This window comes from Epithele typhae (genome assembly GCF_022376455.1).
Source record: "Epithele typhae strain CBS 203.58 chromosome Unknown BXZ73scaffold_96, whole genome shotgun sequence".
Taxonomy (NCBI): domain Eukaryota; kingdom Fungi; phylum Basidiomycota; class Agaricomycetes; order Polyporales; family Epitheliaceae; genus Epithele; species Epithele typhae.
The window spans coordinates 112,166-126,279 of record NW_025954287.1 but is presented as its reverse complement, the minus strand read 5'-3'; the positions used below and the strand labels follow the sequence as shown (position 1 = coordinate 126,279).

General features: G+C 58.2%; 4 protein-coding genes across 4 annotated transcripts; 1 reads left to right on the top strand and 3 right to left on the bottom strand.

The window, feature by feature from the left end:
* Window positions 1–4,539: 4,539 nt before the first annotated feature.
* On the bottom strand, window positions 4,540–5,311 carry BXZ73DRAFT_106997 (uncharacterized protein; the record flags this gene model as incomplete). The annotated part of the gene is made up of 3 exons (XM_048016799.1): window positions 4,540–4,652; window positions 4,718–5,076; window positions 5,133–5,311. 3 exons carry the CDS (start codon window positions 5,309–5,311, stop codon window positions 4,540–4,542), a joined length of 651 nt encoding a protein of 216 aa, XP_047872206.1.
* Window positions 5,312–10,259: 4,948 nt separating this feature from the next.
* Window positions 10,260–11,028, bottom strand: BXZ73DRAFT_55579 (uncharacterized protein; the record flags this gene model as incomplete). The annotated part of the gene is made up of 2 exons (XM_048021367.1): window positions 10,260–10,562; window positions 10,627–11,028. 2 exons carry the CDS (start codon window positions 11,026–11,028, stop codon window positions 10,260–10,262), a joined length of 705 nt encoding a protein of 234 aa, XP_047872205.1.
* A 96-nt stretch (window positions 11,029–11,124) lies between these two features.
* Window positions 11,125–11,623, top strand: BXZ73DRAFT_106995 (uncharacterized protein; the record flags this gene model as incomplete). The annotated part of the gene is made up of 2 exons (XM_048016798.1): window positions 11,125–11,134; window positions 11,178–11,623. The coding sequence occupies 2 exons, from the start codon at window positions 11,125–11,127 to the stop codon at window positions 11,621–11,623; spliced, it is 456 nt and encodes a 151-aa protein (XP_047872204.1).
* A 337-nt stretch (window positions 11,624–11,960) lies between these two features.
* Window positions 11,961–12,787, bottom strand: BXZ73DRAFT_55587 (uncharacterized protein; the record flags this gene model as incomplete). Its single annotated transcript, XM_048021369.1, has 3 exons — window positions 11,961–12,119; window positions 12,180–12,363; window positions 12,420–12,787. 3 exons carry the CDS (start codon window positions 12,785–12,787, stop codon window positions 11,961–11,963), a joined length of 711 nt encoding a protein of 236 aa, XP_047872203.1.
* Window positions 12,788–14,114: the final 1,327 nt, after the last annotated feature.

The following is a 14,114-nucleotide window of genomic DNA, read 5'->3' as shown; positions in this document are numbered from 1 at the left end:
TCCCAGCAACCACTCTCGACGGAGACGACAAAGGTCGCACAACCAACATTGAAACGTGCGAGGCGTGAGACTGGCGGGTGAGTCGCAACCACGTCTATTTAAATTCCATTCTGTTTACACTGCTATCCAGCCGCACGGCGACTCAGTGGGCAGTACTTCAGGCGTGAGCGGCCATCCAATCGTTCTCGGGTCCGAAACCGAGTCAGACTCCGGCAGTGGGAACAACTCCGAGCACGAGAAGGACTTTGTCACCGACGAGTCGTCGTCTGGCTCGGATGATGATGGGTCGGACGCGAGCGATGAGAGCAAGACGACGGCGACAAAGAAGAAGAAGAAGAAGAAGAAGACCAACGCAGCGAGGCAGAAGGCCAAGGGGAAGAAGAAGACGAAGAAGGCCACGGCGGCATCCTCCAAGGCCGTGTCGCGAGGTGGTTCGACCTCCGACAACCTCCAGGCCCGCTTCGCAAAGCGTTACGAAGGCCTGACCCCCGAGGAAACACTCGGTAAGCACGATACGTTTGCTAGTATGCATACCTCTTCTAATCCGGATCCATGATGTCGCTTGGACAGAACGTCTCATGCAGGTGTGGGACTCGCCCTATTACGACCATTTCAACATGCCTCCCACGATTGAACGTAACCAGAAGGACGAGGTTGTACATAGGTTTTACTGCAAAGCGTAAGTTTCTCCTGGCTTCTACTACTACGAGTCTGTCAGTGTGTGCTGATCTTGTTTTCGGATACAGCCACCCTCTAAAGTCCGTGTCCCGCGTTGCGTATGAAGAATCGACAGGGAACCTCGGTCGGCACGTGAAGAAATGCAATCCGGCGGCGTTCAACAAGGAGACCGACGTCATCCAGAGGTTCGCGGCTGGTGTGACGTACACACCACATCGCATGCGCTATCTCTGCGCGATGTGGTGTGCACGCCGCAAGCGTCCTTTCACGGTCGTTGAGGACGAAGAGTTCCGCACTATCTGTGCGATGCTCTACGCGCGCGCGAAGGTCCCGACGCGTACAACCGTCTCCAAAGACATTCGCGATATTCACCTCGAGGCGGAGTACCGCTGTGTCGCCTTCCTCAAGGTAAGTTTTCTAAGCTCTCAACCTGGAGCGGGCTTGCAAATGGATGCTGACGACTTGCTAGTCTATCAAGGGCGCTGTTCATGTCTGCTTTGACGGGTGGACCGCACCAAATGTAATCTCCTACTTAGGGATTACGGTGCACTGGCGTGAAGAGCGCGAGATCAAGCATATCACGCTTGACTTCGCGAAGTAAGTCCTTTGCGTTCTCGTTCATGTGCACCACTGATCCGCCACTCCCGCACAGACTGTTCAAGGCTCATACAGCCGACTATCTCGGCAAGATGCTCGCCGATGTTCTCCGCCGCTTTGGGATCTTGGACAAGGTGCGCATAAGCTCCAAACGTGCACTGATTATCGCTGCCATATTGAGCTGATACTGTTCTGGCTTTAGGTCTTGGCTGTGACCTCTGACAATGCGGAGGTCAACACGGCTATGATGCGTGTCCTGCGCGAGACGTACCCTGAGTTGCGTATCGGGCGGGGGCAAGTGCGGTGCTTCGGGCATATCTTGAACCTTGTCTGTAAGGTACGTGTACAATGTAGCCAATAATGCGACGTATTTTAACCTCATTCTGCACTGGACAGGCCGCGTTAAAGCCGTTTCAAAAGGCTCGTTCATGCAAGAACAAGGAACAAGACTCTGATACGGACTCTGATGCCTCGGACGTCTCTGAGGACGAGGCAGAGGATGACGATGAAGAGGACGCGGACCGCGAGCACGCCGATGCGGAGCTGATCGACATGCTCGAGAACTCAAACAGCTCCGCCACTCCAGAGGAGATCAAGGAGGCTGTTGAAGCTCTGCATAAGGTGAGATCTCAGGTGCGATTGCTACACGTTCGACTAGCTCACAGTCTATCGCTCAGGTCCTGCAGCTCTCACAGAAAGTCTGGCACAACCCTGCCGTCCGCGAGGAGCTTCATCGGCTCGCAGAGGCGCACGGCCTCAGTGCCATCGTCCTCGTCCGTCTCGTCAAGACCCGCTGGAACTCCATCATCGGGGTTCTGAAGCGTGCGCTCGAGATGAAGGAGGTTCTTGGCAACGTTTGTGTCATGCGGCAGTTCAACCGGCCAGGCGGTATCCGCCTTCTTCGGTTCAAGCTGGAAGACGAAGACTGGTTGCTTATCGAGCAGCTCCACCGGTTCATGGATGTAAGTAAATGTTTATCTACCGCCTCGCACGAGTACGCAATGCTCATTTTGATGTTACAGCCTTTCCTCGTTGCCACTCTTGAGGTCTCGACGAGCAACAAGGCCCTCCTGCATGTGGTAATCCCATACATGGATAAGCTTACTTTACATGTCGACCGCTATGCAACCCGTGAGGATGTACACCCCGCGATCCGACAGAGCGCTGCCCTTGCACGCGGCATACTCGACAAGTACTACAGCAAGACGGACGACACACCGCTCTACCGGATTGCCATGAGTACGTCCTTCCCCGTGTGTGTAGTACAGTCCTGGTCCCCGGAAGGACTTACCTCTGTGCTGCGTGCAGTGCTCAGCCCCGCTTATAAGATGAAGTACTTCGACGATGCTGAGTGGGACAACACCTGGGTTGCGGAAGCTCGACGCGTCATCACGGAGGTCTGGCTCAAGTACTACAAGCCCTCCCCGAACGACCCTTCAGCCACTGAAGAATCGAGCACTGCTGGCAGCTCGCGCAAGCAGAAGGGCAAATCCTCTTCGGCTGCGGTCAATCAAGCTCGCGAGGAGAGTCTCGCGGTACGTTGTTTGCTACATGGTTGTATATGCGCGCACTGACTTAGTTGCTTACAGCTCTTCGCGAACATCAGCTCTCGAAGTGCGTCACACAACAAGCCTGATGTGGACGCACTTCAGGCCTGGCTCCACTCGAGCCCAATTCCGAACGCTGACGATGCTCTCGCATATTGGAATGCGGCCATGGGGAACGGCACGGAGGATGTGCATCTCGCACGCATGGCCGTTGATTATTTATCCATCCCAGGTATGTCCGCCTGCTTTATTCATTCGTGCTTCCATCTGAATTGCCCTTAATCCCCTCAGCTACATCCACGGATGCAGAGAGGGCGTTCTCGCGTGGTCGCCTCACGGTCTCGCGGCTTCGTCACTCAATGGGCAATGACTCGGTTCGCGCGAACACGATCATTGGCTCCTGGGCCCAGATCCCTGCGTTGGTTCCTGAGACTGAGATGGTGGACTTCCTGAAGGACAAGAAGGCTGCGCGCGCGCGTCGTGAGGCCCAGGGTAATGCTAATTGAGGGTGTCTACGTAGGAATACCAATGCACATATTATATTCTCCCCTCCACACGTCGTCCGCGTCGTCCGCATCCTCGCGTCCTCGACCTCCGCCCTCGCGTCCTCTGGCCCGCCTCTTCCCTCACCCACTCGCGTGTCCGCGCTCGCGTCCTCGACCTCCGCGCTCACGTCTTCGACCTCCGCGTCCTCACGTCGTCCGCGTCGTCCGCGTCCTCGGCCTCCACATCCTCGCGTCCTCCGCGTCCTCACGTCCTCGACCTCCGCCCTCGCGTCTTCGACCTCCGCGTCCTCACGTTGTCCGCGTTGTCCGCGTCCTCACGTCCTCGGCCTCCGCGTCCTCCACGTCCTCCACGTCCTTACGTCCTCCGCATCCTCCGCATCCTCCGCGTCCTCCTCGACCTCCGCGCTCGCGTCTTCGACCTCCGCGTCCTCACGTCGTCCGCGTCGTCCGCGTCCTCGGCCTCCACATCCTCGCGTCCTCCGCGTCCTCACGTCCTCGACCTCCGCCCTCGCGTCTTCGACCTCCGCGTCCTCACGTCCTCCGCGTCCTCCGCGTCCTCGCGTCCTCGGCCTCCGTGTCCTCACGTCCTCACGTCCTCGACCTCCACCCTCGCATCCTCTGTGGCCCGCCTCTTCCCTCACCCACTCTCGTGTCCTCCGCGTCCTCCACAGGTCCTCCGCGCTCTCCGCGCTTCCTCCGCATCCGCGCGTCATCCCCGTCTGCCATGTCTGCCACATCGTCCACCCTCCACTGAGTCCGCCCGAGTCCGCACTCACGCTCTCTGCCTGCGTCAGATTCCTGCACGTGCAGGCTCCAAACTAGGGACTCGCAAGGACGTTTCTACAACTCCGCATTGTGTAATAGTTAGTTTTTCAAGTAAACCAATACCTGGATCTGCAGGTATTGACAACCTGGAGGTCATGTAGCAGGTGTACCTGAATATTACAGATCAGGTAGTACCTGGATCCGCAGGTTTTAATGACCTGCAGGTCATTTCGCAGGTGTACCTGCAGGTCACGGGTCCAGATCATACAGATCCGGGTCCCTGACAGTTCCGGATCACTACAGATCCAGATCAGTGTCTGTCAGACATGCTTACCTGCAGGTACAGATCCAGATCACCTGCAGGTAGACCTGCATACAGCCTTAGGATGGCTGTATTAAAAAACGAGATCAGCGCGCACTCGGGCAGTGCTAGATGTGCAATAAACTCACGCCTTGCAGAAAAACCGATGTACAACTTCACCCTTGTGGTTGTGTTCGATCTCCGGGGGCATACGGAAGTGCTCGTAATACGGCGAGTCCCACACCGCGAGCAAACGCTCTGTACGAAGGTAATCATGAGTAAACGTGTAAGATATGTGGTGTGAGCGGTAAATTGAGGCTTACCGAGAGTGGCCTCAGGGGTAAGACCTTCATAGCGCTTCGCAAACCGAACCTGGAGGTCGCGTGCGGTGGGGCCACCTCGCGATACAGCCTTTGATGATGCGGTCATCGTCTTCGCCTTCTTCTTCCTCTTCTCTTTGGCCTTCTGCTTCGCCGTGCGGCTCTTCTTCTTCCTCCGTGTTGTCCTCTTCGCGTCGCCCGAGTCGCTCGAGTCGGAACCGCCATCATCTGAACTGGATGAGGACTCATCCGTGACGTAGTTCTTTCCGTCACCGACACTGTCAGAATCGGAGTCGGAGACAACGATGGTTGGATGACGGCTCCCACCCGAGGCCGACGCCTCCATTTCCCGATTCGTAGCGCTGCCAGATACAAGTGTGAATACAATAGAAGGAAACCGAACGCGAAATGAACTCACCTTGCGGTCCCACGCCTCGGACGTTTCGAGCTTGGTTGCACGGCCTTCACGGTCTCTGTCGAAGTCGGTGGCTGGGAATCATCAAGGACGATGGAGTCGGGCGACGGGGTACGGTCTCCGACACGCCGTTTGGCCCCGGAGGGCCGTGATTCGGACGCTTCTGAAGGGTCCGGGGTCATGAAGGGATGAAGGCTGGGTGACGAGCGACAATGAGGAACAGGGATCGGGGGAAGCAAAGTGCACACGTACTACTGTTCAGCCCTCTGGGGATCTGCTCTATATCCTCCACCGAATCGCAGTCGTCTGAGGATCGCTTCGTCTCTCATCTGGCGTCAGAATTTGTCTTCGTGGTACAGTGCTGAGCAATGGTTTCACTGCAAATTCCGACCGGATCAGCACACTTGCTGCACCTGACGCGTCGAAAGGTTTCTGAAAGCTCACCTGGACGGTCGAAATCATTCTTGTTTGCCCAGAAATAGTCAACCCAGGGCGACATCGGCCCGCACATCCACACTATGTGCGGAACACCGGCCTTGGCATGCCGTGCACCTGCGCTGTGTGGTGGTGCATGAGGCTTGCTAGGATGAGCACGAGATAAGTTGCTGCATCATCCAGCGGACGGAAAAACAAGTGAGCGAAAAAACCGCATGATTAGGGGCAGTACTCACCGATAACGCTGTTGCAGTGCCTACCACGTGCCGTCATCTGCCTTCCCGTACTGGCTAGGCTTGTGGTTGAACAATGAAGGACGGCCAGGCTGCGATAGGACATGACGGCGGGCATTGTGAGCAGCGGAACGGTAGACGCAGGATGAAGACGGGGCAGAAATGGAATCGCAGGCGTGCGTGGCCCACAGTGCTTCCATTCATTCACACGACTCTGTTGGGGGACACAAATGTAACCGACCTTCCTCGGTGTTGCCCGCCGGCGTCTGTACTATCCAGACCCGACACGAACCCAGTGCTCTTCCTCTCACCATCACATACCCTCTCCCTCATCAGCCCTTCATCAACCTTTTGCCCAGCGACCTCACCCACATCACACCAGACTTCCACCTCACTTTCTATCTCCACTATCTACCTGCAGGCTACCCCATCAACACGAATCGCAGATCGTTATCTGACAAGAGATCGTTATCTGACAAGTGATCTGCAACAGTCCCGGTGACCCTGCTGGCGGATTGGCGCAGGTACGTTGTGAATATCCCTGCCTCTGTCCTTCGCCCCACTCACCACGTTCATTTTGACAGCTCGTATTCAGAGATTATGCCGCTCATCGTTGGCAAAGTGTGCGCCGTGCCTGGGGTGCAGAAACCTGATTAGTAAGCATCTTTGTCTCGCCTTTCAAGCTCCCAATTATCTCTATTCTAGCCATGCGATCCGGCGGCTCGTGGAGATGACGTGCAGGCCGCGAAACGTGGGGACAACGTGCAGCACGTGGGAACGACCCGCAGGATCGCGGGCACAAGACATTGGCTGAACAACACACAGCTCGCGGCGACGACTATTGTACGTGTGCCATGATGTCTTCTGCACAATGGCACTGTGGTTAGGCGTGTTGGCTCGCAGCTACGACACCCGCTCAGCCCCTCGCACAGATGACACGTCACTAACGCGGAGCCAACGACACGTCGCTCACGCGGGCGACGCGGCCCTCGCGCGGACAACACGGGTCTCGCCGCTCGCATAGACAACCCACCCCTTGCACGGACGAAATGCCCCTCGCGTGGACGACACAGCCCTTGGCCCCTCGACACGTCGCTCACGCGGGTGACGCGGCCCTCGCGCGGGCGACGCGGCCCTCGCGCGGACGACGCGGCCCTCGCGCGGACGACGCGGCCCTCACGCGGACAACACGGGTCTTGTGTAGACAACCCACCCCTCGCACGGACGAAATGCCCCTCGCATGGACGACTCAACGGCCCTCGGCCCCTCGCGCGGGCGACACGTCGCTCACGCGGGTGACACAGCCCTCTCGCGGACAACACGGCCCTCGCACGGACAACACGTCGCTCATGCGCATGACGCCTGCAATTGCGTGTGACGCGGAGGGGCCTGCTGCCCCTTCTTCCACACTTCAGCGCGGTGGGCAGGCTCGCCATGCGTCGGGTCGTGTGCAAGACGTGCGATTTGCGAAGACGTGATGCGGCACGCCCACTTGGACGCGGAGGGCTGGGGAGAGCGGTCATCAGTGTGCGGTGTACTACCACTGTACGTACTACGTCGCAGCCCAGGCGGAGCCGGACTCTGAACCTGGCACTCCGGGAGTGTTGAGAGGGCGTACAGCGGGTGCTGCCACACTCCTGTATGTCACGAAGTGTTGTGCACTATACACAATAATGCTACCCACACACCTCCATTTTCACGGTGAATCCCCTGGCGCTAATGGGTGTACACCCGCAGGTGCACCTGCATACCCGGCACTTCCCGGGCAGTGTGATCTGGACCCGTGGTGACCCGGACCCTCATGTACCCGGATCTGGATGGTGCATGAGCTGTAGGGATCACCACGGGTAACCCTCGGGTCGTCTGAGGGCTACCCGTACCCTTACCCGCGAATACCGTGACCCGTGTAGCGCGGGTGAGGGTACGGACGGGTCCAGTCATTCAACCCGAGGGTCGTGAGGGGTATGGACCCTTCACGGGTTACCCGCGGGTTCATTACCACGTAAGTATCATATGTAGTAAGCTTTAGTATTATATGTGTATCTACAATCAGACACGAAGCACCATTGCGCAATGTCCATGGCCGAAAGAATGTTGAGCGCGGTGCCCATCCCGTGCTCGCGTCTACTCGGTGTCCTCCAGCCATGTCCTCCAGCCAGAGCCCCACCCAGTGCCTCCGAGTCTCCCGCTCGCCTTCTGCGGCCCTCTCAAGACTCAAGCCTCTGATAGCCCCGTAGACGACTCGTGGCGTGGCGGCTTCCACACCCGCTTCCACCGGTGACCGATCCGCCACGGCCATCGAACCCACGCGCTCCGCTGCACGGCGACGGGAAAGGCTCGAGCCCCACTCGTGCCGTTGCGTGGCTGAAACGTGACGTGAAAGCCTCCGCTCTTGGCCTTCCTCTCCCTCTATCGCGCGCGATGGCCACAGAGCGCAAAGCGCATAAAGGACCCCCACGCTTTCGTCCACCTGCCCTCGCGCAGTCTGGGGAACGAGTGTTGCTGTCGGGAACAGTGGCGGCGCTTGGCGAGCCGCGAGCGATGGTCGATGGTGGGTGGCCCATGAGAGGCGGCCGTGGCACGTGAGGACAGGAATTGGCGTGCAGGCCGCCCCCTACGGACGGTGATTCTCCGGGAGGAAGGCGGTACGAAGGAAGGCGGTACGGAGCAGAATGAGGCAGAGCCGGACGAGGCTGGTGTGGGCGCAAAGAAGGGAAGCGTGAAGGGTGATGAGGTAGAGGCGGACAAAGTGGAGGGTGGCGTGGGCGTGTTGAAGGGCGTGGGCACGAAGTAGGGCAGCGCAGAGGGTGATGAGGTGGAAGATTGAACGCACGCGGACGCCGGAGAGAGGCAACACTGAGGAGGGCAGTGCGTCGATCCGGAGCACGTTGTGGGAGAGGGCAAGACGCTCGACAGTCACGCGGAAGAGCATTGTGGTGAAGGGCGATAATCGGAGGAAGGCGGGGACGTGTGCGCATGCCCAGAACACGGGCAGTTGGGTGTGTCCAGCGCGAGGAGTTGAGCGCATCGAGTGCGGGGAGGTGAACGTGTCCGGTGTGGGGAGAGGAACAGAGATATGAACAGGCTGCCGTGTCCAGCGTGGGGAGGTGAACACGTCTGGCGCAAAGAGAGGAACATGTTGGATGTGGGGAGGTGGAACGTCGAGCATGGGTAAGTCAGCCCATCGCATCCCAACCCCGCTTCATCTCATAGTCGTCGCCCTTCTTCTCGACTTGGTCCAACTTGCTGATGGTGGCGAGGTCGTCGTTGTTGATGAGGTCGTGCAAGGACCAGCTGCCAAGACAGAGGAGTGCGCGCGTCGTCTGCGCACTCATCCGATTGCGAGTGTACGGGAGGAGGAGACGACCGCGGCTGAATACACGCTCAACTTCGATAGATGTAGCTGTGGAAAGTTAGGTCAGCACGACTACTACATCTGCAGATGCACTTCAGAACGCACCTGGAATGAGAAGGTAATCGCGGGCCATGCGGCTCAAGCAAGGATACACGGTCGCTTGAGCTCGCCACCATGCTAGAGGGTCGGTGACCGGGACGCGTATGATTGGATCTGCGAGATATCGTGTGAGCTCGTCATGGGCCTGCACATTCCCCAAATGGTGGAACGCCAGGTTGTCGAACATGTCTTGTTCGTCGTCGTCGCTGTCCTGTAGAAATACACTGTCAGGCGACCCGCTGCTGCGCGACTTCGCGATTGAAGAATTACGTACGGGTAGCCTGCTGCTCTTTGCAGGTGTTTCGTTGCCTCCGTGCTTGGCCGGCTGGTTGTAGACACTGTCGAACTCGTCGCGAACGAGCTGCTCAGCTGTGTCGATCCACTTCGGCTCCCACTTCTGGCTCCGGAAGTAATCGAGTTTGTAGTTGGGATGAAGGACTAGGAAAGGTAGTATCAATAGTGATGTAAATAGTTGTAGACTGAAGGAGAGGACTTACCCATTGCAATACGATAAGCCTCCGTTGAGTCTGTGAGCGAATAGTACTTGTTGAGCACGCGCTTCGCAAATGAGCATGCCCCCCGAATTGCGGGATCAAGCAGCTGGCCAGTCGAAGTCGTGCTGCCCTCACACTGGAGGGTGGTCAGCTTCTCGTCGAACATGTCCATGGTTGGGATGACCGAGGCGAGGGTGGGGCTTCCAGGGAGACGTTGACGCTTGGAGAAGAAGAGAGTGGCAGCCTTGAAGATCTGGAGTGTGTGGGCCGAGCGTTGGCATGGCGTAGAGCGCAGACAAGGGAGGGAGGAGGGAACGGAGAGACCGGGGTGTTGAACGGTCGAGTGAGGGGCGGGCAAGAGAGCAACGGCCAAGAAAGCGCGCGGTGGAATGGGCGCCGGCAGCGTGGGTGCAGAAGGACGAAATTAGCAGCCAACCGCACGCACGGAAGACATGGTGCCATACGGTGGTGGGAGTGCGATTACGAGCACAGCAGACAAGGTCAGTGTTTGATATCAACCCGAGCGCGCTCTGCTCACCTTCAGAACATCCACCAGCTGCTCTACAATCGTCCACTCTGCTCTCGACAGCGCGAACTCCCCCAGGTCGATCCCATGGTCGCCGTCGTCAACAGTGAAGGAGCGGATCGCTATCTTCAACCGCAAGACCATCTTCAGCATGTCGAATGTTGAGTTCCACCGCGTCCGAACATCCCTGGGGATCATGAGCACGGCAAAGCCACGATCAATCAAGTGCTTCTTCCATGCCGGCAGCAACTTGGTCGTCGACTTGCGGATCTTCACAGCGAGGCGACGGATCTGCATGGCAGCACAAAATGTGAGTATATCGCGCTGGTCAGAACCTCCTCGCATATACACGTACCTTGGTCAAGACCCCACGGACCGGACGCACGCTCTTGTAAAACTCCGCGAGCTCGTCCGGAGTCATTCCCGCCATCTCATCCACCCACTCATCGGCGCTGACCTCGCCCAGCCCCGCATTGTCGTCAGTGACCAACACATCTCCCTCCTCCCCGGCCTCTGATCCCTCCCCATCGTCGTCATCTTCCTCCTCGTCCTCCATCTCCTCAATGACATCTCCATTCTCATCGAACTCCTCTTCGTCTTCTTCTGCCGCTCCTTCACAGTCCTCTTCCTCTGCTCCAGAGTCGTCCGGGTTCTCACCATTACCTTTCTTTTTAGGTCTCTTACGTGGCTCAAATTGCTTCAACAGCCCCCAGCTGATCAGCTGTACAACGTGGCCGAAGCAGCGAACGTGCCCCATGGTGGCACGCCACATCTCGTCCATCTCCTCCTCCATCTTCTCGACCATTTTGTCATTCGCCGACGCACTGTCACATGTGGTGCCAAGAACCTGTGTATGTTTCTCAGTCAGTCACTGCATTTCTCCGATTCAACTTATTGACACTCCAGCCTCCGGACGCGACGCACTGCAAGATGCGCTGCCCGATGCGCCGCAAGACGCGCTGCCTGATGCGCCGCAAGACGTGCTGCCCGACGCGCCGCAAGACGCGCTGCCCGACGCGCCACAAGACGTCCCACACGACAAGCTGCAGGCCCCGACGCACTGCAAGACAGCCGCACGACACGCTGCACCGCACGACACGCTGCACGACACGACATGCCGCAGGATACCCCACAAGATGCACGGCCTGACACGCTGGTCAACGCGCTGGCCGACACGTTGGCCATTGCAAGATGCGCTGTCCGACGCGCTGCCCGACGCGCTGCCCGACGCGCCGCAAGACACGCTGCCCGACGCACCGCAAGACGCGCTGCCCGATGCGCTGCAAGACGCGCCGCAAGACGTCCCACACGACAAGCTGCAGGCCCCGACGCACTGCAAGACAGCCGCGTGACACGCCACATGATACACTGCAAGACGCATGGCCCGACGCGCTGGTCGACGCGCTGGCCAACGTGCTGACCAACGCGCTGGCCAACACGTTGGCCAAAGCGTTGCAAGATGCGCTGGCCGACGCGCTGCACAACAAGCTGCAAGATGCATCGCACGACGAACCACACGGACAATAACCACGCGCTGAATCCAGCAGTGGGTTGAGAGTCGAGACTCAAGACGGTACGCTCACCTTGTTTTCAATCTCGAACTCTTTCAAGACGCGCACCATCTCCTCTGCCAGAGTTTCCCCTGTGTGAGCCTGAAAGTCCGCAGACGATTAGAACTGACCCTGGATGCTAGCAGATCAAATTATATACCTTGGGTATCTCGACAATATCAAGAACCAAGCACATAGGTGCATTCTCATGGACCACATGCACCGTGATGGCCATGAGCGCGTGGCCGTTCGGAGACGTCCAGCAGTCCGTTGCAATGCTGAGCCGACCATCGTAGTCCTGTTGGTAAGTAGAGATGCTGTGAGCTGTGAGGTGATTTGATACTAATGCAGGACTCACGCAAAGTAGACGACGAAGACGCCGGCGTGTACGAGCGAACAGCAATTTGGTATCGCGCGCAACCGTGCTCGGCGACGGAACCATGAACCCCGGTCGTCCTGATTTCAAGATAACTTGAAGGTGCGTGTCCTTGACGATCTCAAATGGGCGGTACGACTCAGCACACCACCGGACAAACTCGCACCTTGACAGTGATTAGATTCACGTACAACAGCTCAGACAGCAATAAAGTGGGCTCACCGTGTCTCGGACGCAGTAAGCTGCCGATGTGAGTACGTGACCGTGTTCTTACTGGTGGCTTTGAAGTACTTATTGATGCTTTCACTTGTCGTCGCCTTGACAATATTCGCCCGCACTTGCTCCGCTGAGAGCTTGTTGTTGCGCGCGCGATCAACAGCTTCGTGCCCGAAGCATTTTGTGGCATGCTTGAGTAAGTTGCTCGTGGACGATACATCACCCGTGTTGAGGAAGCGATTAACATTTCTTGTAGAACCCCGACAGATTGTCGCCGAGCATCGGAAGACATGGGCACGACGACCCTGGATTTCCTTGACAGCAGGCCGCGGATCGAAGAAGCCATACGCATGTGAACCCCAACGTTCCAGCATAGCATCTGCAGTGCACCCACAGCGAGGTGAGTTGGTACGCTCTTATAGAGATCACTGGAAGACTTACCAAGCTGCTTCTCACCATCGCTATCATCGTCAAACACAGGCACCTTCGCCCTCTTCGCCTTCGCCTCCGCTTCTGACTTGGCCGCATCCTTCCGAGGCCGCTTCTGACCACGCGACTCCGCAGGTGGGCTGTCAAGCATGATGATGTCATCGTCCGAGCCGTCAAGCCTGTTCGCCACAGCCGCAGCCTCGTCCTCTTCACTCAAGCAGTACGGCGACCTATAACGGTGTCCGGACGAGGTGGAGACGGATGCGGCCGCATCAGGCTTGTTGCGTGTCACCGCCGCCGCCGTGTTCTTGTCACGCCGCAAGGATGCGGCCTTGTCCTTCGTGCGTGCTGCATCCTTTTCATGACTCTGTGTTGATGCGGCTGTGTCGTTGTCCCGTGTCGATGTGGCCGCGTCCTCGTCACGCATGGAGGTGGGGCCATCCTTGGCGCGTGTTGAGGTGTGTGTGCCCTTGCTGCGCATCGGGGTGGGGCCATCGCCGTCCTTGTCGCGCGTTGAGGTGCGCGCATCCTTGCCGCGCGTTGGTGCGGCTGCGTCCTTGTCACGTGGGGTGCGCTTGTCCTTGCCGCGCTTTGGGGTGGGCGCACTCTTGTTCTCTGGCATGCCGACGTTCTCCTGGGAGTGAATGGCAGACACTTGATGGTGAGTACAACCCCGGTAGTGGCATATTGTGCATATAACTCACCTTGGGTTTCTCCGTCTGCAGCTGCTCTTGCATTAGCTTCCAACGCTCTGTCGGCACTTTACGCCGTTTGCTGCCAACACCTTCCGTTGGTGAAGCGGGCCGCTTTTGGGTGCTGGGGGTAGTAGATGACTCAGGTGCGGGCAACGACATCACTTATGAGGTGGGAGGGCGAGTGGAGATGGCAGGGTAGTTGTGGGGATACAGGCAGTTCGGTGGGGGTAGTCTGAGACCGCAATCAGGCTGCCATGGGTTATGTAATGTACTGTACAGCTGGTGGCGAAGCCACCGGCGCTTTAGCTATCATCCGCCACGGCGCACAAGGGCGCTTGCACAGCTGTGGCGTTCAGTACATGCACGGGTACGCACGGGTCCCGCGGGCCGGCTGTGGGTACCCGCGATGTGCCGCGGGTCCTCTGACTACTACCCGTACCCTCACCCGCGTGACCCCCACCCGTGACCCGCGTGGGTTCTGCATACCCGTGATGATCCCTAATGAGCTGCAGTACCATACACGGATCCCTGCAGGTCTACCTGCGCACTGACCCGGACCTGTATACAGCCTTAGACT